The sequence below is a fragment of the Corythoichthys intestinalis genome, chromosome 15, assembly GCF_030265065.1.
Source record: "Corythoichthys intestinalis isolate RoL2023-P3 chromosome 15, ASM3026506v1, whole genome shotgun sequence".
In the NCBI taxonomy this organism is placed as follows: domain Eukaryota; kingdom Metazoa; phylum Chordata; class Actinopteri; order Syngnathiformes; family Syngnathidae; genus Corythoichthys; species Corythoichthys intestinalis.
The window spans coordinates 29,986,781-30,012,128 of record NC_080409.1 but is presented as its reverse complement, the minus strand read 5'-3'; the positions used below and the strand labels follow the sequence as shown (position 1 = coordinate 30,012,128).

At 39.5% G+C, this 25,348-nt stretch overlaps 2 protein-coding genes across 3 annotated transcripts; both read right to left on the bottom strand.

Moving 5' to 3' along the window:
* Nucleotides 1-1,768: 1,768 nt before the first annotated feature.
* LOC130931159 (growth arrest and DNA damage-inducible protein GADD45 beta-like) lies at nucleotides 1,769-11,085 on the bottom strand. The gene is made up of 4 exons (XM_057859712.1): nucleotides 9,839-11,085; nucleotides 8,238-8,339; nucleotides 6,165-6,369; nucleotides 1,769-2,184 (listed from the first exon to the last, which is right to left on the bottom strand). Exons 1-4 carry the CDS (start codon nucleotides 9,880-9,882, stop codon nucleotides 2,080-2,082), a joined length of 456 nt encoding a protein of 151 aa, XP_057715695.1. The 5' UTR covers nucleotides 9,883-11,085; the 3' UTR covers nucleotides 1,769-2,079.
* A 114-nt stretch (nucleotides 11,086-11,199) lies between these two features.
* Nucleotides 11,200-25,247, bottom strand: LOC130931158 (microtubule-associated protein 1B-like). Of its 2 annotated transcripts, XM_057859711.1 has the most exons (6): nucleotides 25,084-25,228; nucleotides 23,736-23,855; nucleotides 18,512-19,084; nucleotides 15,869-17,892; nucleotides 14,550-14,897; nucleotides 11,200-13,625 (listed from the first exon to the last, which is right to left on the bottom strand). In XM_057859711.1, exons 3-6 carry the CDS (start codon nucleotides 18,945-18,947, stop codon nucleotides 13,470-13,472), a joined length of 2,964 nt encoding a protein of 987 aa, XP_057715694.1. In that variant the 5' UTR covers nucleotides 18,948-19,084; nucleotides 23,736-23,855; nucleotides 25,084-25,228; the 3' UTR covers nucleotides 11,200-13,469. The 2 variants fall into 2 exon arrangements, with proteins under 2 accessions (XP_057715694.1, XP_057715693.1); XM_057859710.1 differs by lacking the exon at nucleotides 23,736-23,855 and having other exon boundaries at nucleotides 25,084-25,247.
* Between the last annotated feature and the right edge of the window lie 101 nt (nucleotides 25,248-25,348).

Below are 25,348 nucleotides of genomic sequence, written 5' to 3'. Positions count from 1 at the left end.
TGACTTTGAGTTTTGTTTAGCAACGTGGGAAAAATTCAACCCCAAAGGCTTTTTTTTTGCCCGTGTGACTTCAAGTGCTAGTGCTAATAAGGTCATATGAAAATTTACCATCATAACCACTTTAATTTTGTGAGAAATGTGTTTTTATTTAGGGCTGTAAAAATTATCGCGTTAACGGGCGGTAATTAATTTTTTAAATTAATCACGTTAAAATATTTGACGCATTTAACGCACATGCCCCACTCAAACAGATTAAAATGACAGCATAGTGTCATGTCCATTTGTTACTTGTGTTTTTTGGTGTTTTGTCGCCCTCTGCTGGCGCTTGGGTGCGACTGATTTTTATGGGTTTCAGCACCATGACCATTGTGTAATTTATTATTGACATCAACAATGGCGAGCTACTAGTTTTATTTTTTGATTGAAAATTTTACAATTTTTATTCAAACAAAAACATTAAGAGGGGATTTAATATAAAATTTCTATAACTTGTTCTAACATTTATCTTTTAAGAACTACAAGTCTTTCTATCCATGGATCGCTTTAACAGAATGTTAATAATGTTAATGCCATCTTGTTGTTATAATAAACAAATACAGTACTTACTACTTACAGTGCCCTCCATAATTATTGGCACCCCTGGTTAAGATGTGTTTTTTAGCTTCTAATATTTTTTTTTAATTCAAATAATTGTTGAAGCCTGGGACCGTCTGCTCTGGTCAGATGAGACCAAGATTGAGCTTTTTGGCAACAAACACTCTAAGTAGGTCTGGCGTGCCACGAAAGATGCGCATGCTGAAAAGCACCTCGTACCCACTGTGAAAATTTTGCATTTTCTAAAGAAAAATACAGTGGGTTGTGGAAAATATGGGGTTTACTTATTTTTTTAATTACCAAAATATCACAATTTTGTCATAAATATAGCCTCTTTATGTAGACAGCAGTTCAGTGGCTCAGTTTTGCATTTAAATGACAAAACACAATATTTTTACTTTTAAATAAAGCCCTTCATGACCAGATACCCTCCCAAGGGATTAATAAAGTTTATCGTATTGAGCTGAATTTCAGCGTTGCGGCTAAATTGTGATGGCAAATTTGAGAAATTTGTGGGAAAATGTTGCATTTTCTTCAGAAGAAAACAACTAGGTGTGCTAAATATGGCATTATTTGTATTTTTTATCCAGAAAATATATATAATATAATCATTTTGTCAAAAGCATATGAGTGGCATAATTTTGCCTTCTAAACGACAAAATGAATTTCTATTGGTAAACTAAGCCATTTAGGACCAAATATTACACTTGGTGGCATAACGGTGTGCAAAATATTCATAGTTTTAATGGAAATATAGCGCCATTTTGCCCAAAAAATATAGCCCTTGTGAGGAAAAAATAAGCTGTTTAGTGGCACGATTTTGCATTTTAATGATAAAATAAAGCATTTTCACTGTTAAATAAAACATTGATGGGGAAATACTGCAGCCTTGTGGCAAAATATTTTAAAATGTGAAAATTTGTATTAAAAAAATAATAAACAATGGCTATATTTTCTTGAGCAAATCTACCAGATGAAAGACCTATTTGACACCTTTACTGGCAATGACTGCAATAGTTGCCCAATCCATTTTGACTGGGAGGGGCTAGCAGATAATGATTTCCATTAATGGAATGAGTCAATAAAAATGTAGAATGTGTTATTTTAGTATTGTGTGGCTGTAGTAAAAAGCACAATTCATGCTCATTTGAAACAGATGAGACCGTAAAGCCAATGATAAAGAAAATAATTTATAAGCAACAAATAAAACTAGGCAGCACGTCGCTATTTCACAACAACGAATGTTGACAGCACCAACATAAATAAAAGAATACAAAAGTGTCCTTGGAGTTCTTGCGTGTGTCGGGAATGCCGTGCATAGTTTTACTTTGGCCGCATTCCAGTCCGCTTCCTAGAAACACCGGCTCGTCCGCGAAGCAGTCCTCGCTGTGGAATTTCCTAGAGTTCGACTTGGTCACGCAGCCTAAGATTTGTGTGGGGTTCCCTTCCCCTGTTCAAACTTGACCCGTGAAGTTGCATTTGCTTTCAACGTTCCTCCAGGACGAGCTCGGGGACCCACTGGTCCACGCGGAGGCTCTCCTGGCAGTAGACGCCAACTTCTTGCAGCCGGCAGTGATTGGCTTCGGGGTTCTGAGGACACAAATACGGCATTTCAATAAAAAATTAGGGGTGGGACTCGATTGAAAAAAAATTAATAAAATCTAATTAATTAGCGACCTAGTAATTATTAATTAATATTGATTAAACGCACAATATTTGTACCAAAACTAAATATATATTTTTTTAAATTGAATAGAGCTTGGTGAATGACAATCAAATGTACAAAGGCCCAAATATTGATAACACTTGAAAAATGTATTTAATACGATTTACAAGGAAAAATATAAAATAAACAGAGACATATCTCCAGCTAAATTAGAAAAGACATTTACAGAGTGTGATGTGACATTGCAGGATTAACTTTTGAGATTTAATTTCCAACCAAGTTGGCCACCAGTTACAAACGCCGCCGAAGAAACAGCAGCAGCAGCAGAAAAAAAATACAAGAGAAAAAATACGTTTGTTTTTTTTAAATCTGAAGAGTTTTTGTTTGGTCAGTGTAGTTCAATGTAGTTCATTTAGAAGTTAGATTTATTGGCCTGTACTTTAAATGGTGCATAAATGCGCACAAAGAGTAGTAATACCAGCCAGTACGTGAAGTTTTGTGAGCACTGACATTGACCTGAGTGCAGTGTTGTTTTCATCAACGATGACAATAACAAAAATATTTCGTCAATGAACAATTTTTTTCATGATGACGCACTGAAAACTTGTCTTGGAAGACTGAAACATAACGAGATGGATGCCACTTGTCGTCTAACGACACGAGAACGAGATGAAAATTTGCCATAGTTTTCATGTGTATTTTCTTATTGTATTTGTAGTTAAAACGCATTTAGCAGTGTTTAGCCGTGTCATTCGTGTGACGTGCTGCGCCTCACCCCCGACCCACACACACGCTTATTCAGTGCCCTTTCAGGCTCATTTTGTGAAACATATGTGTCAGGTGCTGCTTGGTAAGTTTTGCTTATCTTGGCTTGTTGCTTTAGCCTTTAAAAGGTGTGCTGAGTGATCATCACACACTGAACTAAATTGTTGGGTTAGCATAGCGTTCATATTAGCATTAGCATTTAGCACGGTGAATCGGTGTCTTCTTAAAAACTTGAAAAACGTTTTACATACAGTTTGTGGCGTCCAGGTGAGTTTAATAAATTGCAAATAATGTGATGTTTTCATGCTGAGTGTGTATTATCATTATGAAAATGGTGATGTCCTTGTAGACTACAGTCATGTGCTCGTATGTCATGTTCATTCGAAATTGTTGGAAACCTTTATTTATTCATGGACTAAAACTTTTGTAGTTTATAGACAAAAACATTGAAAATTGTCGACTAAAACGAGACGAAATTTGTCAGTTTTCATTGACTAAAACTAGACAAAGACAAACACATTTTGAAGTGACTAAAATTTGACCAATAAGTATTTTTGTCCAAAAGACTAAGACTAAGACACAAATTAAAATGGCTGCCAAAAACAACACTACCTGAGTGTTTATAAAGATGTTAACTTTGTTAGGACGGAAAACCGGAAAAAGCAGCCTTGCGAACTCGTGCCCCCTGCTAGCTTAAGTAATTAGCGCATGAGCTAAACAAATGTACTAATTTAGCATAATGTTACTGACTGTGGACTTCATACGAGCATCAGGCTTGGTATCAAACCGAACAAACCTTTATGAAAAACAGCATTTTGGCCTTAGAGAGTATTTTAATTCTCATGTTTTAGAAAATTTCATTAATATATTGACATCCACATCAAGTAAGCACAAAAGTTTTTAAGCAGTGTGACTAAGCCATGATTGAAATTATTTTAACTTAGTATGTAGTAATTTACTACTTAAAATAAGCAAACATATTTTTTGTACGTCTTCAAAAAACGTGGTATTGGTTCATTATGGGTATCCCACTTGAAAAGATAAGAGAGGCCTGCAAATGTCAACATGGGTAAATAAACCTCAACCATGAGAGACAGAATGTGGGAAAAAAAACAGAAAATCACATTGTTTGATTTTTAAAGAATTTATTTCCAAATTAGAGTGGAAAATAAGTATTTGGTCACCTACAAACAAGCAAGATTTCTGGCTGTTAAAGAGGTCCAACTTCTTCTAACAAGGTCTAACGAAGCTCCACTCGTTACCTGTATTAATGGCACCTGTTTTAACTCATTATCGGTATAAAAGACACCTGTCCACAACCTCAGTCAGTCACACTCCAAACTCCACTATGGCCAAGACCAAACAGCTGTCGAAGGACACCAGAGACAAAATTGTAGAACCGCACCAGGTTGGGAAGACTGAATCTGCAATAGGTAAAACGCTTGGTGTAAAGAAATCAACCGTGGGAGCCATTATTAGAAAATGGAAGACATACCAGACCACTGATAATCTCCCTCGACCTGGGGCTCCATGCAAGATCTCACCCCATGGCGTCAAAATGATAACAAGAACGGAGAGCAAAAATCCCAGAACTACACGGGGGGACCTAGTGAATGACCTACAGAGATCTGGGACCACAGTAACAAAGGCTACTATCAGTAACACAATGCGCCGCCAGGGACTCAAATCTTGCACTGCCAGATGTGTCCCCCTGCTGAAGCCAGTACACATCCAGGCCCGTCTGCGGTTCGCTAGAGAGCATGTATGTGGATGATCCAGAAGAGGACTGGGAGAATGTGTTATGGTCAGATGAAACCAAAATAGAACTTTTTGGTAGAAACACAGGTTCTCGTGTTTGGAGGAGAAAGAATACTGAATTGCATCCGAAGAACACCATACCCACTGAGAAGCATGGGGGTGGAAACATCAGGCTTTGGGGCTGTTTTTCTGCAACGGGACCAGGACGACAGATCTGTGTAAAGGAAAGAATGAATGGGGCCATTTATCGAGAGATTTTGAGTGAAAATCTCCTTCCAACAGCAAGGGCATTGAAGATGAGACGTGGCTGGGTCTTTCAGCATGACAATGATCCCAAACACACAGCCAGGGCAACAAAGGAGTGGCTTCGTAAGAAGCATTTCAAGGTCCTGGAGTGGCCTAGCCAGTCTCCAGATTTCAACCCCAAAGAAAATCTGTGGAGGGAGTTGAAAGTCCGTGTTGCCCAACGACAGCCCCAAAACATCATTGCTCTAGAGGAGATCTGCATGGAGGAATGGGCCAAAATACCAGCAACAGTGTGTGAAAAGCTTGTGAAGAGTTACAGAAAACGTTTGGACTCTGTTATTGCCAGCAAAGGGTACATAACAAAGTATTGAAATGAACTTTTGGTATTGACCAGATACTTATTTTCCACCATGATTTGCAAATAAATTCTTTAAAAATCAAACAATTTGATTTTCTGTTTCTTTTCACATTCTGCCTCTCATGGTTGAGGTTTACCCATGTTGACAATTACAGGCCTCTCTAATATTTTCAAGTGGGAGAACTTGCACGATTAGTGGGTGACTAAATACTAATTTGCCCCACTTTATGAAAAAAAATCAGAATAGTGCATTAAGACCTGAGTTATGAACCTAGCATCAGTCTACTCTTCTCTGATAAAATATATACCTTTTACAGTAAAATAACGCTGTTTGTGACTAAACAAAGCATTCACTATGCAGTAATATAGGCTTCTAAAAAGCATTTATTTATCAACTAAAGGATGTTTGAGAAAATATTCAGCATTCTCATGGGACAAAAATGAAAACAATTTTTGTGTCAAAAAATTGATTAATTTGGTTAATATTCTGCTGCATAGTCCTTTTGTGCCCCAAAAAAGCGCGTTTATGAAAACATTCCGATGCTAGCATGTAGCCATCTGGTGAAAAATATGACTCAACGTGATTATGCAGGTATCATGATAGTTTTCCCAAACTGTTTCTTACAAAATATTACATTTAAGTAAGTATAAATTAGTAGTAGTTGAAATTCTTTGTCATGATTAGTAGTCAAACATTTGCTTAGTGTTTCAGCAAATGCAAGTATATTATCGAGTCAATCCCGGTGAGAAAAGACGGAACTTGAAGCGCAGCCGTACCGTGACCAACATGCAGTGTATGTCCTTGCAGCCGCCGTCCACATTGGCCAGCAGCCGCCGGAGTCGCGGCATGCCCGCAACGCGCAGGATGGTGATGCCGCTGTCGCAACAAAACGACTGAAGCAGTGTGAAGTGGATCTGTAGCGCCACATCGTCCTCGGCACCGTCGGCGGCCAGCACGCACAGGACCACGCTGTCTGGGTCTCTGGAAGGCACCGGTGATCGAAATGTACAAAGTTGGAAAAGTGACTATTTTTGGTGATTTAATCCTTTCAGGGACAGTGCATTACAGTGGACATCTACCGGTATTCAAAAGTTATCATTAGCTTAACTAAATTCACTGCCAGCCCAAGGGACAGAGTATGTGTTGTGCTTGTTAGCAGTGTTGTCACAGATTACTTGAAAAAGTAATTTAATTACTGATTACGCCTCAAAAAAGTAATCTAGTTACTTTTCCGATTACTTTATTATCAAAGTAACTAAGATACTTTAAAAGTAATTTATCAGTCACTTTTTAGCAATTTTTCTCCCTTTGCCGCCTCAACATAAGAATGACAACAACAAAAAATGTCATCGCATGTAATTGACTTTCCGATAATTGAATTTAAGGGGGAAGATCAGAACTTTTTACATAAGGCTTAATCATTAGTCGATGGAGTGGATTTCAACCACCACTGACTCGCGCTAGCTTAGCCAGTCCGGAGCCCTGAAACTAACAAATAACTGACAAACTGCATGGAATTTGTTGAAATCAGATTAGGATTTAGGGGTTAAGAGCATATCAGTGACAATGTAAACCAATGCAAATTGACTGTTCAATGAACAACAACACAGAAATGAATTGCACAGTGCAATAAAGACAAACATGGGGGTGGGCGCGGATGCGCCGGCACAAACCGGAAGTACGCCGTACACACAAGCGGTCAATTTGGAAACAAAACGTGGCGGCAATTATGCACTTTACACTCAATCAGACTTACAACAAATCTGAAAGATGCTAAACGAACACGTCACCTCACGGCATAAATGTGCAAAACGAATAAGATGTAAATAATGCTTCCCATCTTGGAGCGATGACTACCCCCCCCCCCACCCCCTCGCGTTGCAACGGCAAAGCTACGAAACAACCGTGTATATAGGGGGTCCAACCTATCGCCAGAACCCTCTAGAATCAAGGAAAAATACTCACATTAATTTATGTATGTACACAAATCAACATTCCCTCGCACATCTCAAAAGGGGGCTGCACTCGGCTCAAATGTGCATTGCGCTGGCATATGCGTTTTTTAGTCTTCAAACACTTAGCGCGTGTGACTCGAGACCAAAATAGGAAGTAAGTGTGAGCGGTTACCATGGAAACCAACACGTAGCTGGAACCTTTCTCGCATTTTCTATTCAAAATGCTCTTTGTACATGACTACAATAGTCTTTATTCTACATACATTATGAGGCGTATTAGTAACACACAGACCCTAAGGAAACTAACTTTAATCAGATTACTGGTTTGGAAAAATGTGCTAGATTATTTGTTACTGAAAGAAAGTAATCAGATTACTAATTAAAGTATTAGTGACAACACTGCTAATAAGTAAAGGAGGGAAATTGATATTGAAAACACCGACTGACAGCAACAAATGTCTAATCCATTTCAAGTGGGAGCGGCTGGAAGTGATCGTTCGAACGCTTCGCTTTTTTATTAAAATAATTGATTTTCCCCCCCGAATTATGGATGCATACAATTCTAAATTAAAAATATGTTTAAAAAAAAACAAAATGAAATTAAAGTGAATAAAAAATAGAAATACAATCGTTACAACAACAACAGCACTCCAATAATTATCTTTTTTTTTTTTTTTTTTTTTTAAATAATATTCAATGCATATTGACTGGAAGGCTGGCTGTGATTAAAGATGCAATGGACAGCGAGCACCATCAATGGTAAATGTATATCCTATATAGTGTTAACAGGAATTACTGACTCCCTCTTGTGGTCGGCGATAGAATCACTAAATTAAATATTCCAATCCTGCATTGGATTCTAACTTATTTTTAGTGCGCAGATGCTTAACTCACGTATTGAGAAGTTGCGCTGACTCGTAGATGCCGATCGTCAGGCATTCTTGTTTCTGAGCAGTTACCAGCAGCTCTTCCAGTGCCACACCTACCGACTGCATCCTGAAAAAGAGATATGATCAGAGGTTGGTAGAGTAGCCAAAAATTTTACTCAAGAAAGAGTAGTGTTTCTTAAAAATAATATTACTCAAGTAAAAGTAGTCATCCTAAAAATGTTCTCAAATACAAGTATAAAAGTATTTGGTGAAAGAACACTCAAGTAACGAGTAACATTGTGAGTAACTGCTTACGATGTTTGATTATTATTATTTTTTTAAACATTTTTTTTCTCAGCACAAAGTTATCTATACGAACTGTTATTATTACACAGTACTACAACCTTTTACATAACCATATTAAGCCGAAGAAATGAAAAAAAAAAATCATTGAATTCTTGCAAAAGAAAAAAAATCTACAGAAATAATAATCATTCGTGCAAAGAGCATGAGTGCCCTTTAGAGGAGAAAACATATTTCATATTATGAAATTAAAAGAATCATATCTCCAGTTTTCCGCGGGAACTGGGAGATAAAAGTGCAAATTTGCACTTTTGAGTCATGTTGACGGCAGCGCACGCCACGTGATTAAACAGGCTGGCGTGATTGTAGAACGGCAAGCTTGAGTCTGATAGGTATAATGGAGTCATGTGATTATTGCTGCGACAGCTCATTGGTGAAACTGGTAGAGCCACTGTTGGCATCTCTGGCAAATAAAAATATGTAAAATCTAATATGTAGAATAAAGAAGAAAAATTTAACGACTAGTGTAGCGGAATAAGAATAGCGTTTCTTCTTCACAAATCTACTCAAGTAAAAGTAAAAAGTATGGCTAAGAAAAACTACTCTTGGAAATACATTTTCCTCAAAAAGTAACTCAAGTAAATGTAACGGAGTAATAGTTACCTTTGAAACAAAAACAATGCAAACAACCACTACGCGCAAAAAGAATATAAAGATGGTCTGGCTCATTGCACAGTGCCGAATCTCCCTGCCAATTAAGTTAAATATCAATAAATACGATGAGCCCATTACATGTATGAATTATCAGAATATTATGAAAAATACAATAATGATTGAATTGTCCCCTCCGTGACCCTCGTGAGGAAAAGCGGGATGGAAAAAGAATGAATGAATGTCCCTAGGTATAAGTGTGAGGGCGAATGCTTGTTCGTCTCATTGTGCCCTGTGATTGGCTGGCAACGCCGCCTCCTGTCCGTAGTTAGATGGGATAGGCTCAAGCACCCCTTTTATATTTTAATGCCCAAAACACCCACTTGCCCTTTAAAGGGTTAAAGGTCATAAATTTTTTTTTTACATTCATTTAAGAAAAATAACTTTTAAATAGCTGTACTCTCTAGTGATCACTGTCCCAGGGTTAAAAATCCCTATCAAAGAATGAAATCGTCACTAAAGGGTCATTTAAGATGAGGTTTTAAACCAAGAAATAAGATCAAACGCATTATGTGCCACACGTCAACCCTGTACACGCGACGTCCCCCCCCCACCGACGTCCACAAGAATTGATCCCGACGAGAATGTTTGAAAGTCCGCAAGGGAACTTACCTTTTGTCGGTGACGCTGGAGGCGAGGCTCTCGTCTGGAGACATGTTTACTGCGATGAAAGTAACTCCTGAACACGTTGGCTACAATCAATGGTGCAACTTGCAAGACCTTTTGCACGGGGAAAAGGGCGGGACCGAAACCAGATCTGCGTTGTGATTGGCTGAGGCAGCTCTTTCGCTCTTTTAAGTGTTGCCGTCTCGTTTGGTCTCGTGATATCACCTGACGTAACTTTCGGGTTTTCTCTCTCTCCCTTTCGTTGCGCTGACGTCTGTGCAACCAGCTGACTCTTTCTTTACAACGTCAACATTTTTGGAAACAGATTACTAAAGCGGCTATCTGGTAAACATAAGTGTGGTCTCTCTCGTGGTGCAAAAACAACAACAACAACAACAAAACACTGCAAAACACAAAGGTTTATCTCATTTCTGCAGCAAGATGTTGCTTTGTCTATTTTACTCTTTCACTACCATAGTCAAATCCATGTGAATTGAAATAGCTCAATAGGCGGAGTTTGACTTTTGTGGCAAGGGGGGCAAAACATGTTGATAACCGCAAAAAGCAGTGTCAGAAATAGAATTAATTCACAAGATATATGCTCGGTTAGTAGCTTAGCCCATGCTCGTAAATACAGGCATCCCAGCAATGTGTGTGTGGGTGCGTTTTTCTGTGGCGAGGTAGACACTGATTTTTGCGTTAGGCAAAGATATCCAATTTAATGTTTTTCCAGTCACTCACACCCTTGCGAAACAAAGCCCCACCGTGGTGAGTTTGAAAACTGGCAGGCAAAACAGGAGACAGCATCCTTTTTGATGGAATATTCAAGTTAGGAATATTTGTAATCATACATTGAAAATGAGTGTTTTTTTGTTTCGCATCTTTTTTTAGGGGGATTCTAAATCAGCCTGCTTAGGACAGCTATGCTTTTGGCCAAGGACGTCGTCCATTGAATATGGTAAGCCCAGTTGTGGCTCTGTTGTACAATTAGCGTCTTTAGTGGGACAAACTGAAACTCCGCTCACCATTTTGGCGGTGCTGTCTGACGTTTCATGGTTCACATCTTCGATCTTTGGTTCTCGCTCTTTTGAAAGCTTAGGTTTGAAAAACATTTCGTATATCCATTTTGTTTCTTGTGTCCTCAGGTGGTTTTGGCTAGGAAAAGCAAATGACAATGACATGATCTGTTCGAAAATTAAATTTGACCCATTATAAAAAAAATAATAATTTCATTCATTTTTGTTGTTTATTGCTTTCCAACTTTTATAGACAACATTTTACCAGCAAAATCTTAATTTTAAATTTTATATTGGAAAGTCAATTACATGCAAGACATTTTTAGCCCCCCCCCCCCCCCCCCCCCTTAATCTCCGTGTATGGATGAGCTGGCATTGGATAATCTTGTTTCAAGGCCAGTAATGCCGATAGACGTTCAATCCATTTGGACAAGAAGATTTGGCAGTGCTGCCACTCCAAATGGATTGGACGCATATTGTCATCGAAGGCAACCAATGAGTCATTTCATTAAATATCAAACACTTTTCATGAACGAATATTATAATTATATCATTATATACTTAGATTTCTTTAAAAATTACATTCATATTGGACATTGGTAAGGGCGTAGGTTTGGTCTCAAAATTGGCCGAGGCGATATAAGAGAATAACCTTACACTTTTTGCTGGGGACAGGAATTAAATAAGAACAAACAGATTGGGTGAACGGGGGTCAGGGCCACAAAAAGGTGACTATGACTGAAGTCATTTTAAAATGCAAATAAGGTTGCTGAAAAGTTGGTGGGGACAATTTGAGCATCTTGAAAAGTTGGTAGTGTTATGTCCCTACCGTTCCTATGCAAACCTATGCCCTTGGACATTGGTCTCAAACAGGGGCCGATCGCAGCCCCCATTTGATATCCAATTGTAGTATTTGTTGCCTGCTCGAATTTTGCAATGGGATATAATATATATATATGTTTTTTTTTTTTTTATTAAAATGATTTGAAGCAAAAAAAAAGGGGGGGGGGAGTAATTTGGAAACTAACATGCAAAACACATTTTCTATATTTTATGTAAATTGACACAAAACTGAATATTTAAAAGGTGAGATTTCTCATGACAAAATATGAGAAATTTGTGCTAGTTATTATGAGCAGAATATGTCTTAGTTACAATGTATTTTTAAGAAATGTTATTTGAAAAAGAAAATGTAAAAACATTATAGGTCATTTTATTTTATATTACAGGAAACAATATATATGCAACAGATTTTTTTTCCAAATAAAACCCTGAAACAATTCTAGTATATGTGCAACGTACTTATTTCTTTCAAAGAGAAACAATCTTATGTTTTTTCACATTTTAGTCTAACATTCAAACTCATCCTAGATGACACCTGAGCATATGCTCTTCACGGTAAATAATTTGTCTTTTGACCTCATCATTCTTTATGATGTGCAAACCATGAATCTCTTCGATGTGACTATCATGACAGAGAAGCAATGTTCTCTTCTGTTACAATCCCTTTAAGCACCTCCAGTATCAACAGATTACAATCACAATAGCAATAGCCTGGGTGATCATTGACAATGCCAGGGCGGGTCTTTTCCACTAATCCCCGATGATACAGATGAAACATTTTCAAAGTGGAAGGAGTGGGAGCAGTGGGGGAAACCACAGTCACATGTTCAGAAAATTTCCAAGGGGAAACTTCACATCACTTTAAAATGCAAAACCTATCATATTGCAACATATGAATTACAAAGTCATAACATGAAATGTATACATTACTATAATGTGATGAGTTAGATGGGAAAAGTATCACGCTAAAATGTATTGCGTTATAACGTTAAAAGACAATACGTATAACGTTAAAATAAGAACCCAATTATGTCATAAAATCGTGTTAAAACTTGAAACCTATCATATGTTAACTTGAAATTCATGACATTAAAACTTATGTTAGACCAAGAAACAAATCATGTTGAAATGTGAAACATAGTCTGTCAAAATCTGACTTACTACGTTCTATTGTGAAATGTTTAATGTGATAAGTTAAATGTGAAACTTATGCTAAAATGTGAAATGTATGACATTAAAACAAAAACCCTCTAATGTGAGATGTGATGTTATACAGTTAAACGCATCACGTTAAAACCTGAAACATGTTATAACTTAAAATGCATGGTACTTTTTAACTAATTACGTTATAACGTGACATTAATCATGTTGCAACATGAAACATTTTACATTAAAACCTGAAACTAATCATAAAACTTAGCACATTACAGTAACGTGAAATGTATCATGTTAAGACTTACTGTATTTACTGAAGCTTTTGTCTGGTTGACAGGAATACGCTTCTGTACAAACGCATGTCATCTCATTACAAACCACTTACACGGTGACCCAATGATGCCATCAAGACTGATTTTTCTATTCATACATAGACGGACAATCTTGCTTGTGCGTGCTCCTCTTTAGTTTAGCAGCACAAGAACGCCATGCAATGCTAGTACAGTATGTACGTGTTAAAAGTTTGGCAAAACAAAACTTTGGGGTTGAAGCAAAAGAAGGCTTTTGGCAGGCGTAGGTTGCAACTCTTTCCATTCTGTGGCTTTCCGTGTGGTAGAGGTTGTTCAGAACTCAATCTTGCAGGCCGGGAAAGTGTCGTCCTGCATGGCCACGGTGCTGTTGGAACCCAGGACCAGCACACCCAACTCCCTGTGACGCTCCACGGTCTCTTGGTACCAGTCTTGCATGGACGCTGACTCAAAGGTGGGGATGAGTGTCACCTGTGTGTGGAATCAACCAGTTACCGGGTAATACATTTTAAAATATTTTAGCTGTATTTACTGTTTATTCACTTGATTCCCAATCTGTGTACACTGTAACCTGTTTGTGTGTGAGTGTGTTTTTTAAGATTAGCCTTAAATCTTGTTTTACTCTGTAGAATGGCAGTAAAGGCTTTCTATTTTGTTCTATTCTATATACAAAAAAGGTATAGTTTTTGTCAAAAATGTCCACCAAATTTGATAAAAACATCCCTATTTATTTCCAATGGCCCTATTTATTTCCAGTGGGGGAAAAAACCCAATATCAACAGGAAGTGACCTGAAAAAGCCTCAAAATCTACAGGAAGTAACCCAGAAATTCCCTAAAATCAATGCACCCCCAAATAAAAACGAAGAAAAAAATGGCAAAACCATAGTAAAGGTGAAAAAAAAAAAAAAAACACGAGAAAGGTTTTTGAAAAATTCTGTGAAAACAGCAAAAACAAAATACATACACCATAAAAAATGCAAAGAAACTGCAAAACACACAAATACTAAAAAAAAAAACTGCCAATACTACAAAATAATCGCAGAAAATAATTTGTCGTATTCTCGGAGCGTCACTAAGTAAACGGCCCCTTAGTCTGTAAAGGGAACTCATTGGTTGAGATTGACGGCACTAGATGTCCAATACTTTTATGACTAGGAGGGGCATTCATTTGCCCCGCCCAGTCAAAAATTGATTTGACGTCTAGCAATGGCAATGGCAGCTAATGAGTTCACGAGGTAATGACCTGAAAATGCCCAAAAATTAAGAAGTGATTCATGGGAGAGAGCAAAACATTTCAACGCGATTTCTTCAAAAATTGCATCAGTTTTTAATAAAAACTAGTCAGTTTGAGAGCTTTTCCCAGACACCACTTAAGCACATAAGGGCGGACTCACCTGCACTGTGTGCTCCCAGCTCGCCTTGGCTTGGAGAAGTGCGTCAAGTGTTTGTCGCATGAGCTTTTCCCTCTCGGGGCAGTCGCCGCTAACGACATAGCATGAAGAGCGGACGCTCTTGAAGAAGTCCACACCCACAGTGGACGAAGATGCTCCAGAGGGAACGTAAGCCAGGTCCACAAATACGTTTGTTTCTTCTGCAGAGGAGGGACGGCGAGACTGCGAGGATGCAGGTTTCGGCGAACGAGTGTTGGGTGTTCGTGACGACGACACGTCCTTTGTAGTTTTTGTGATTACGTTTCCTGTCCGAGTTTTGCCCGGGCTCGGTTTCGGGGGGACGGCAGTCACCTAAACACAAATTGTAGGGCAGATTACCGCAAAGGTCTTCAAGGATCTCTAGCAGAGGTGGGTAGAGTAGCCAAATATTGTACCCAAGTAAGAGTAGCATTAGTTCATGATCATATTACTAAAGTACAAATAAAAGTAGTCATCCCAAGCAAGAGCAAGAACAGGAGCAGGAAATTCAAGTTTGTGAAAATGCAAAGAGTGTTTGTTATTTTTGGTTTCAACATCGGAAAAAGTTGCCGCTGCTATTTCCCAACTGTTTTTTTTTTTTTTTTTTTTTTTTACCATTAAGGTCCTGAGGTCCCAAAAAACACCAAAAAATCATCAAATTTCGACAGAAAAATTATACAGAAACATAGCGTCAGCCGTTCTATCCCAAGAGCGCCCTCTAGTGCATGCACAGACAAACCTTTTTTCACCCATGAAATTGAAACAATCATATTTCCAGTTTTCTGTGGTCTATTAGTGCCAAATAAAAACTGGGAGAGAGTTGGAAATCCACACTTTAGTAATACTGATGGCAGCGCTCTATATGAAATAGTTCATTTTTTACGGCATTATAAAAACGCCACGATTGTCACGCCGGCGTGATCGAAGACTCAATGCGTGACTTGCAAGTTCAAGCTTGTGTGTGGTGATAAGACTGTATTCTCACTTCTGATTGGTATAAAGGAGTCGTGATTATTGTTGCGACGTTTCACAGGTGGTAGAGCCACTTTGGGCATCTCTAGCAAAAATAAAATCAATTGAATGTAGAATAAAGAGGAAAAGAGTAACGAATCCATTGTAGGCCAAAGTAGCGGAGTAAGAGTAGCATTTCTTCTTCACAAATCTACTCAAGTAAATGTATACAGTATACTATGGTAAAACTACTCTTAGAAGTACATTTTTCTCATGAAATTACTCAAGTAAACATAACAGAATAAATGTAACACGTTACTACCAACCTCTGATCTCTAGAACAACAAACTCACCCCAGATGTTTTCTTTCCCACACCACTCGTTTTTCTTTTCTTTTCACGAGCACCAACGTCAGACTGCGGGACGGGCATGGTGGTGTCGGGGCGCGGAGACAGAGGTGGGCTATCCCTGATCCGAGCAGGAAGCGGGTCCCGTGGAAGAGCACGACTGCCCCGGAGGTTTGACGGAACCCCATACGACCCGTCCTCATCTGAGTCCAGGACACCATCGGCTGTGGTGGACGGGCACTCCTCGGTGCAGATGGGGGCATTTGACTCGCTGGGTGTCACGCCGTTGTGGTCACCCGAGCCATAGTCCGGCTGCTTGAAATGCTTGAACTCGCAAGGGGAAACCAGACACAGGTCCACATCATGAGCCGGCGGCTCAAAGTGCAGGGCGCCGGGAACTGGAGGTCGACCCGTTTCAGATGCCGATGACCTAAAAGGCCTTTTTATCCCGGCAAAATTGCCTCCATTGGCATGATGCACCGCGTCGTCCACTTCCCTCTGAGTCCCCGATGCAGGGCCGTGCTCCAGGGACATGGACAGTGACTCGTCCACTTCAGTCGACTGAGGAGAGCTCACCTCTGCCGGCATGGAGTGGGTGGAGGTGGTAGTGTTGGCCACGGAGGGGGACAGGTCGGAGGATCCATCCTTCAAGGGGCCCAGAGAGAGGAAAGTAAGGTGCTTCTCTCTGGTGTTGTGTTGGGCCGGCCTGGATGGAAAAACTTCTGCCGCTTCTTGGGCCCGCAGTCTGCTGAGGGTGTCTCTGTTGCACCACACGTCATCTGGAGACAGACAGTAAGGAGTGTGGCCAGCGCTGTTGGGCCTGGAATCTGAGGAGTTCTGCTCTATGGTCCTCTCCTCTGAAGTGGCCTGGTTATCCGGGGATGACCTCGAGGGTGGACTAGCTCTCAAAGCCCCATCCAGGAGAGTGTACTCAGTTGGGGTCAAGTCCATATCAATACTTGGCTCATTCTTCGTGGACTGCTTCAATGGGGACGGGAATCCAACCACTTTTGCAGGTTTCTTAGCAACTCCGAGCTGAGCTACACCTTCCTTCTTTGCCAAGTCACTACCTGTCCTTTTCCCCTCATCTGCAATATTTCCTTCTCCTTGTTCCGTTTCCTCCCGAAGTTGTCTGATAGATGTCATATCCTCGGGGGTAGTTGTTTTGGAGGCATGGGGAGGATGGTTCTCCTCTGGTTTTGAAACTTCTAGTGTAGCCTCATTGTCTGTTCTTACTGTATCATTCTTGACATCTACTTTCTTGTTGTCCTTTCCAGGTGATTTTTTTGTCTTTTTAAACTCTGTTTTAGAGTCATTTTTAGCATCTTTTTTTAGCTTAGTTTTGTTGTCATTCTTCGGTCTGGATAAGGGGGACTCCTTCTTCCCAATGCCGTTCTTTAAGATGACAGTTTCTTCCTTACCACTCTGCTTTCTATTCTTTTTTACCTCCTTTTCATTAGCTTTCTTGGATGCATTCTTTTGTATGACTAATCCTTTACCCTTGTCCTTTGCCTCTTTCCCCAGTTTGGTGGGCACATCCTTCACTTGAGAGTGGACACTGTCCTGGCTCGTTGCTCTTTTGCTCTTCCCGTCGTCTCCAATCCTCTCCAGGTCGCCGGTGGTCACTGTGGGTTTCTGCAGGAAAGCCAAGCCCTTGAGCTTCTCCAGGCCTTGCAGCAGCTTGGCTTGCGGAGTGACGCCAGGGAACAGGACTCGGACTACTTTCTCTTGGGGGCACGCCGGGTGCCACACGAGAAGGGCAGACGCTGAGGCGAGGGTGGCAAGGGCAAGCTTTTCAGGGGACGCAGCATTGGGCCAGTCCCGCATGAACGTCTGGTAATCCTGGCTGTTTTTGACTGGGCTGAGGATGTACAAGTCCAGCTGACCCACACCCATCTTTTGGAACAGAGTGATGGGCTCGGGGGGGTCCACTGGTGGTCGAAACATGGGGTGGGGTTGGATGTCTAATTTCTTTAATAACTGTACAGTTAGTGCTGCCTGATCTGTACTCTTCAGTACATTGTCCACACCTGACAAAACAGGGAAGTGCAAAATCACTTGACATGATTTTAACCACTGGTGTCAAATTCAAGGCCCAAGGGCCAGATTCGGTCTACCAGTTTGGTTTCTTTGCCACCCGAAAGTCATGTAAATTTCTGTAAGCTCCAATGAATTATCAAGGATTACAATTTTATGGAAATATTTACAATTTTTTTTCTTTTCAAAAGATGTAAAAAAAAAAAAAAAAGTTTTTTTGAACTAAAAATATTTAAAAGGTTTTTCTCATTTTTCATTAATGGAAAATGCAAATACATGGAAGTTGAAAATAAGAAACAAACATTCGAAACAAATAGTAAAAGAAAATATTTTCTCTTCTTAAACATTTTATAGGATTTTTTTTTTTTTTGAAAACAATATTTTCTATCAAGCAGCTCAAAATTTTCAGATACTCTAAGTCATCATGTCTCTAAAAGATTTAGCAACTATGAAAGCAGTTGTCGATTTATTTGATAATCGATTAGTTGCCGATTAATCGATTCGTGGCGGCAATAGTTGGATAAAGATGACTTTGACACCCGATTTAAACAATTTCATCACACTAAAATGCTTCTATGTCAGTGTGGTTGTATTTTGCATGTGTCGACTCACAGGGTTGCTGTTCAACAAGCAACACATCTGGAGCGTTAAAGAAGACCACCCCGAGCTCAGGGGAGATAAGCCTCCCGGACCCATCGTCCTTCAGTGTGCGCAGCTCCGTCTCGGCGGCCTTTCTCTCCAGGAAACTGTTGATGCCGCTCAGGTTGTCTACACCGGCGTGGGTGAGCAGTAGGGCGTCCACACGGTCCAGGTGGCGTACCAATTTCCAGAAGCAAGCCCGTGGATCTGAACCGCCATCCACCAAAACTGTGAAACCGTTGACGGCGAAGAAGGAACAGTCACCATGGCCTGCGGGGAAGGCGTAGCAGCATGGACGAGACAACTTGAGGAAGCCCACTGTGGCGGGCGGAGGCATGAGCTCAAACGGAGATTTCGTTAGCGGGGTGGGCCTCGAAATGAGACAGGTGAGATCCCCTTGGGCTGACATTTCCACCTCTTGGTAGGACCCTGGTTGGACTGGGTCTTCCTCTAGGGGGCACTATCGGGGCACGCTATTAGATTGAGCTTGGCTTGAGGACAGGAAGAGGTAGGTGAGCAACAGGGTGCGTGGTCTTCATCTGGAAACTAAAAGATAAGGACAAGTGTGAAAATCAGCTCCACTGGATATAAAATGTCTCCACAGCCCTTCAAGTGATACATTTTAGGAGAAACAGTTCCACTTCATTGGCAAGTTAATCAGAGGCAATTTAACCCTTTATAGGGCATGTGACATTTTTGGAAATTTAAAAAAAAAGCTCAAACAGTAACAGCAGCCATGATTTAAAGTTTTATAAACACTGACATTGAAATGAGCATCTATAAAGATAACTATGTTGGCCTTGTTAAAAGGGTGGTAAACTGGCAAAAGTAGTCTAGCGAACTTATGAAGTCTCCTAGCAAAAGTGATTCTCACATAAGCTAAGCTAACATACTAATGTTAGGCACTTTAGAGGATTTTTCCAAAAGCCCCCAAATGTCTCACAATCAACTTTGCTGGAAATATCACAAAAACAGAAGCATTTTAGTACCTCGTTTGTCAAAATGAGCCCAGCTGTCTGCTGAGCCACGGCTCTTTGAAGGTAGTAATTAAATGCCTTTTTTCAAGGCAATTATAATTGCAAGACAAAGGAAAATTGTGATAATAATTGGTGTTTTGGAAACGAAGACAAAGCATATTATGATATTAAAGAAAGTCCAGTTTTAAATAATCAGTTGCAATAAAATTTGCAGGTACTTATGTCAGAAGGTTGGAGAACTGATTGGCTGCCAATAATGGCGCTGGATGTCAAAATTGTCCCTCGACAGTACAAATTTAAGAGACACTTGTCAAACATGTATTTTGATGTAGAATAACAAATATACAGTTAATTATTAGTTATTGTGTTTAATTAAATTATAATTATTCAATAGGTTTAACCTTTTTATTTAACATTTTTTTAACCGGTTAAAAACTGGATCGAAACGAGTTACTCGAGTCCAATATGATGCTGTGACCTGCAGAATTCAGTAGAGCTAGCCTCCATATAATCAGTATTTCCCAACACTGCCGAAACGTACTTGAAAATTGCTGACGTTATCAGGAGTGCTGCGAGGGACCAGGATAAAGACGTCGCTTTTTAAATAGCTACTAATTTGGTATAATGGCATTGACTGTGCACTCACAATGTTTGTATTATTCTGTCTTCCTTTTTTACAAAAGTTTTTAAGCAGTTTCTTACCAATCCATAATGTAAATTATTTTACATTCAAGTGAGTATGCATCAATTTAGCATTGAAAAAAACCCAAAACTATTTTCTATCTTATTTTCAGCGGTACAGTATCATCAGCTGATATCACACAGCCAGGTATTGGTATCGGGGGCAAAAATGGGATCGGTGTATCCCTATTTAACACTACTCTTCCACACTACATATACAGTACATAAAATGGAACCACTTCTCTTTGTCTTCCATTTTCATTTCCTGTATGGTGACCCAATACTTCTGTCCTGATGTCAAAGTCAGCCAAAGCTTGTACAGTATGTGGGTGTGGGGCTCTCTATTGTTTTCCCTACACTGTGTTGCTGTCCTTCACTTTCCTCCCTTCCTTCCTAAGTTGGCGGGTTACCATGACAACAGCCAGTGGTGGATCGTCAAGGCCGCAAGGCCTTCATTGCCAACCTCAGCACTTTCACACCAACTTACATTTACAAACAAAATCCAAATATGTTGTCCCTGAATAACATAGGTTTCAACAAGTAAGGAATATTGTATTCTAAACTCGTGGCCCAGTTCGCAGATCATTTTGTGTGCCCCGGGAAAAGTAAATCTTGTCTGTTTGTTTTTTTGTTGAAATGAAATTTGAATAAAATTTCTGTGGTACTCAATGGAAGTTCAAGCACAACAGAACTATATATATGTTAGGGCTGTCAAAATTATCGCGTTAACGGGCGTTCATTTATTTTTTTTTAATTAATCACGTTAAAATATTTGACGCAATTAACACAGATGCCCTGCTCAGACAGATTTAAATGACAGTACAGTGAAACGCTCACTTGTTGGGTTTTACAGAGTTTTGCCGCCCTCTGTTGGCGCTTGGGTGCAACTGATTTTATAGGCTTCAGCACCCATGAGCATTGTGTAAGTAATTATTGACATCAACAATGGTGAGCTACTAGTTTATTTTTTGATTGAAAATTTTACAAATTTTATTAAAACGAAAACATTAAGAGGGGTTTAAAATAAAATTTCTATAACTTGTACTAACATTTTTCTTTTAAGAACTACAACTCTTTCTATTCATGGATTGCTTTAACAGAATGTTAATAATAATGTTAATGCCATCTTGTTGATTTATTGTTATAATAAACAAATACAGTCCATATGTACCGTATGTAGAATGTATAGATCCATCTTGTGTCTTATCTTTCCATTCCAACAATAATTTACAGAAAAATATGGCATATTTTATAGATGGTTTGAATTGCGATTAATTGCGATTATTTAATTTTTAAGCTGTAATTAACGCGATTAAAAATTTCAATCGTTTGACAGCCCTAATATATATGTATATATTATATTATTATATATATTACATGTATATAATTCATTGCCCCCCTACACTTTTAATTTAAAATGGATTGAAAAGTGTATATATACTGTATATATATATATATATATATATATATATATATATATATATATATACACATATATTTGTATGTATAATTCAGTGCAATGTCAGAGAGCAGGGACAAGTTTGTCCACATATTGACCATAAGATGACACTATTGCGCTTTGAACCATAGCACCAAGCATGTTTAAAATGTGATTAAGATATGTATACTTTTTATACTTTCTTTTGTAGCACTTATTATTGCCTGGCAGGAGGGTTGAGGGAAGCATAACGGCCCTCCAGGCTTATAAATCACTGCGGGAAACCGTGTAAAAAAATATATATGACATTATATTTGATTTTATGTGGCTCACAAAAGGTTTTTTTAAATTGATTAATTATTAATACATTGTGGCAGCCCTATTTACCACAAATAATGGCCCCCGGTGATGTGGCCAGTGGGCTGCGTCAAAGAAGAGTTTGACATTTACTGTCAGCCTTCCCTGTCAAAATGTATTGGACATCTAAAACCGTCAATGCTAGTTGATGCGGTGAGTGCTTATCCACCATTTTGTGGCATTCATAGCATTGCATTAAAAAACTCCAATGTCCAAGAGAGAACGCCTCCGATTGCCAACAACACTTGTGTGCACTTAAGCTGAAACGTTGGCCTCGGGCTCATTAAAAGTTGATGCGTCGCTGGAAAAATTCTTTTGACAGCACAGAACCACGCTCCCGTTCACAAGTCACATCTTTAGGTGCACGCCTGTCGTTGATCGAAATAGGAGATGTTGCATTTTACCATCAAAATATGCATATGCCAAGCTTTGCAAATTGCAGCTGATTAATGTTTATGTCAATCAGAAAGTAAATAAATACATATCTAGGGAGGTCATGCTCAACATAGCCTAATCTATGAAGATATCAATGATCTACAAAATAATGTCACGCGTGCCACATTTGGCTCCTGGGCGGCAAGTTTGAGACCCCTGCTGTACAGTATATTTTTAGTAGATAGTAGTTTAGTTTAAAGTGCCTACGACATCATTAAAAAAAAAAAAAAATAGCATTATTATGTGAATTAGAATCATATTTTGAGACGATTCGACTATATACAACAATTTGGCAAAGCGTAGATGACGACAAATCAGTCTTTTAATATGCAGTGTAGCCCTGCCTGTCATTATAGCGCTCTAGCGTCCCCAGCTGGAGGATGACGTCGGCAGGGTCACGATTTCATCTGATTTAGAATTCAGCCCATTGTGGGGGAAGTATTCAGAATGAGAAAATGCAACAAAGAGAGCAGCAAAACGTCATTGTTTCAATCTCTCTTTATCTAAGTATTTTTCCCGAATTGCTAAATAAATGGAATGGTCATGACAAATAACAATCTTGTGCTAAATGGAATATGAAATATTCAAAATGCATTTATTCAGTAGGACATCGTAAAATTACTCCATAATGGTCAAAACTGTCGACTTCTTGCACCTCCCGAAAGATATTTTATGCCACCGGAGTTCGTCCGGGCTTTTGTCATTTACCTGCCCCGGCTTCAAAGAGCGTAAACAAACCACGAGGCGTGACAGCTAGCCGACATGCTAACTCGAACCGAGCTGCGTTTCAAAGTCTTATTCTCACCTTTCGAAGCAAAAAAAATCACACAAAACTACCCCGGAATATTTCACACGGTGGCAGGGTTGTCGATTGTCTTCACTGATCAGCTACTCCCCTGACAGCGAGCGAGTTACAGCTCGTCATTCCCCTGCTGTGGGTAGGAGAGCTCGTTTGCCGGGGAAGCAGCTGGAAATTGACAGTCGGACAAACCGGCCGATGTCGGAGGAGCATGTAGCTGCACTAGCCCCACCCGAGGACAGTGGTCTATTGCCGGGCACACAGAGGGCAGAGGGGGCTGGAAGTCTTGACGATATGGGGAACGGTACGAGCATAAGCTGAGTATAGCACTCTCCCGGTGGGCACACGAAGAGGACCGAGTGGGGTGTGTGACAAGCCACCGGTCGTCTGCCGTGTGGCATTCTCGGTGGACAAGGAGCATTGTCAGCCACAAAATGCAAGCCATCTCCATATTAAAACTTGTGCCATGATCCCAGTATTTGACATAATACAAAAACGATGCTTACTAACTTCCTCGTAAGTCCAGTTGTCCCTCCCACAGTTCTCGGACTTTTTTTGGCCAATCTCGGGGTGGGGGTTTTTGAAACCCAAAAAGGCTCACACGCCTCTCCCTGGTGTAGCAACAAAACCCTGCAGCACATTTGGCTGGCGTGATGCAAAAAATAAACGAATTAATCCGCAAAATCAGCTGAATTCACAGTCCATCTGCATGCTATAAAGCAATGCTGTATTGTGAGATGCTGACCCGGGTGACGTCACATTCGCATTCCTCCTCAAAACAGGAAGTTATTCATTATCATGGCGCAGGATTAAAAAAATTAAATACATAAAACATTCGCTTCCACACACATTCAAGCGGTCAATTTCATTCAAGAACATAAAATTCCGCGTGAAATATGAAATAAACATGCCTTTTGATGTCATAGGCACTTTAAGTATAATAAAATACGTATACATTTAAAAAGTGTTTAATTTTTTAAAACCCCTATTCATTTCCAATGAGAAAAAATGACATCAACAGCAAATGAGCAGAAACCCAGAAATTCCCTAAAAAGAAGAATCAGCAGAAACGACGAAAAAAAAAAAAAAAAATTAAATTAGTTTACTGTGCTAAAAGGCAAAAGAATAAAGCAAAAAAAAGAAAAAAGAAAAAAAAAACAAGAAAACACACAAAAAACAACTCTCCCGAAAAAAAAGTATAATTGCAAAAAAAAAAAAAAAAAAGACAAAAACACTTAAAACCCGGGTAAACTCACCAAAACCAATATTAAAAATGCATACGTTTATGCTTTTACAAAAATCACGAAAAAGTGATATTTATTTGATATTTTAGTTTTAGTCGTTTTAGGGCAGTCATTGGCCGTTATTGACGGCGCTAGAAGCCCAGTCCATGTTGACGTTTACATGGATTGGACGTCCAAGGCCGTCAATGGCACCCAATGAGTTAACAATGCCCCAAAACGAATAGGGAAGTTAATAAAAAAATATACAGGAAGTGAGAGCAAAACATCTCCACGAAATTTCTGCAAAAATTGCATTTTCTAATTCAGTTGTGTGTTCCTAATATATTGAATGGCGATGCTCATAAATCGCCTGCGTCGTGCACATTGAAAATGACGCGCGCACGCACTCAATGTTGCTAAGCCTTCTATTTCAATATCATATTACACGATTGATGTTATTACAGTAGCTGCTCGTTAAGGCAACGTGATTTCAAATATGTTTGCAAGCAGACAACATTATTGACTGACAAGACGTAAATCCTCCTTTGTCGCAACTGAGCCCGTTTCCTTATGTTCGCCTCTATTGCTATGATTTATGAATATCAAAATGAAATGAAAATAAACAGTCGACGTACCTCTGCGGGTGTATTTTGGCGTCCGACGAGGACCAAGGGGACATTCGGCGTCCTGCTGCCGCTTGCTCCTTCTCCCCTCCTCTTCTTCCTCAGTCTTCCTCCTGCAGCCGGCTGTTGGACGCCATGTTGGATGCCCTAGTGACGTAATTGGCCCAGCGCCAGCCTTCAACATGCGCCATGATGGATGTGTGGGAAAAAAACTGTTTTGTTGGATCTTGTTTTTATGGTTGCTGTAAATGAATAGTTCATGTTTTTTGTACAATGC

What these genes read in the sequence shown, in the direction of transcription:
- LOC130931159 (XM_057859712.1), bottom strand. Translation starts at nt 9,882, where the DNA reads ATGTCTCCAGACGAGAGCCTCGCCTCCAGCGTCACCGACAAAAG. An exon ending in TCCAGCGTCACCGACAAAAG is followed by an intron (nt 8,340 to 9,838) that starts GTAAGTTCCCTT and finishes TCTCTTTTTCAG; the next exon opens with GATGCAGTCGGTAGGTGTGG. An exon ending in TACACTGCATGTTGGTCACG is followed by an intron (nt 2,185 to 6,164) that starts GTACGGCTGCGC and finishes TTGTGTCCTCAG; the next exon opens with AACCCCGAAGCCAATCACTG.
- LOC130931158 (XM_057859710.1), bottom strand. Translation starts at nt 18,947, where the DNA reads ATGTCAGCCCAAGGGGATCTCACCTGTCTCATTTCGAGGCCCACCCCG. An exon ending in GCTTGTTGAACAGCAACCCT is followed by an intron (nt 17,893 to 18,511) that starts GTGAGTCGACAC and finishes CTGTTTTGTCAG; the next exon opens with GTGTGGACAATGTACTGAAG. An exon ending in GCTGGGAGCACACAGTGCAG is followed by an intron (nt 13,626 to 14,549) that starts GTGAGTCCGCCC and finishes TTCCACACACAG; the next exon opens with GTGACACTCATCCCCACCTT.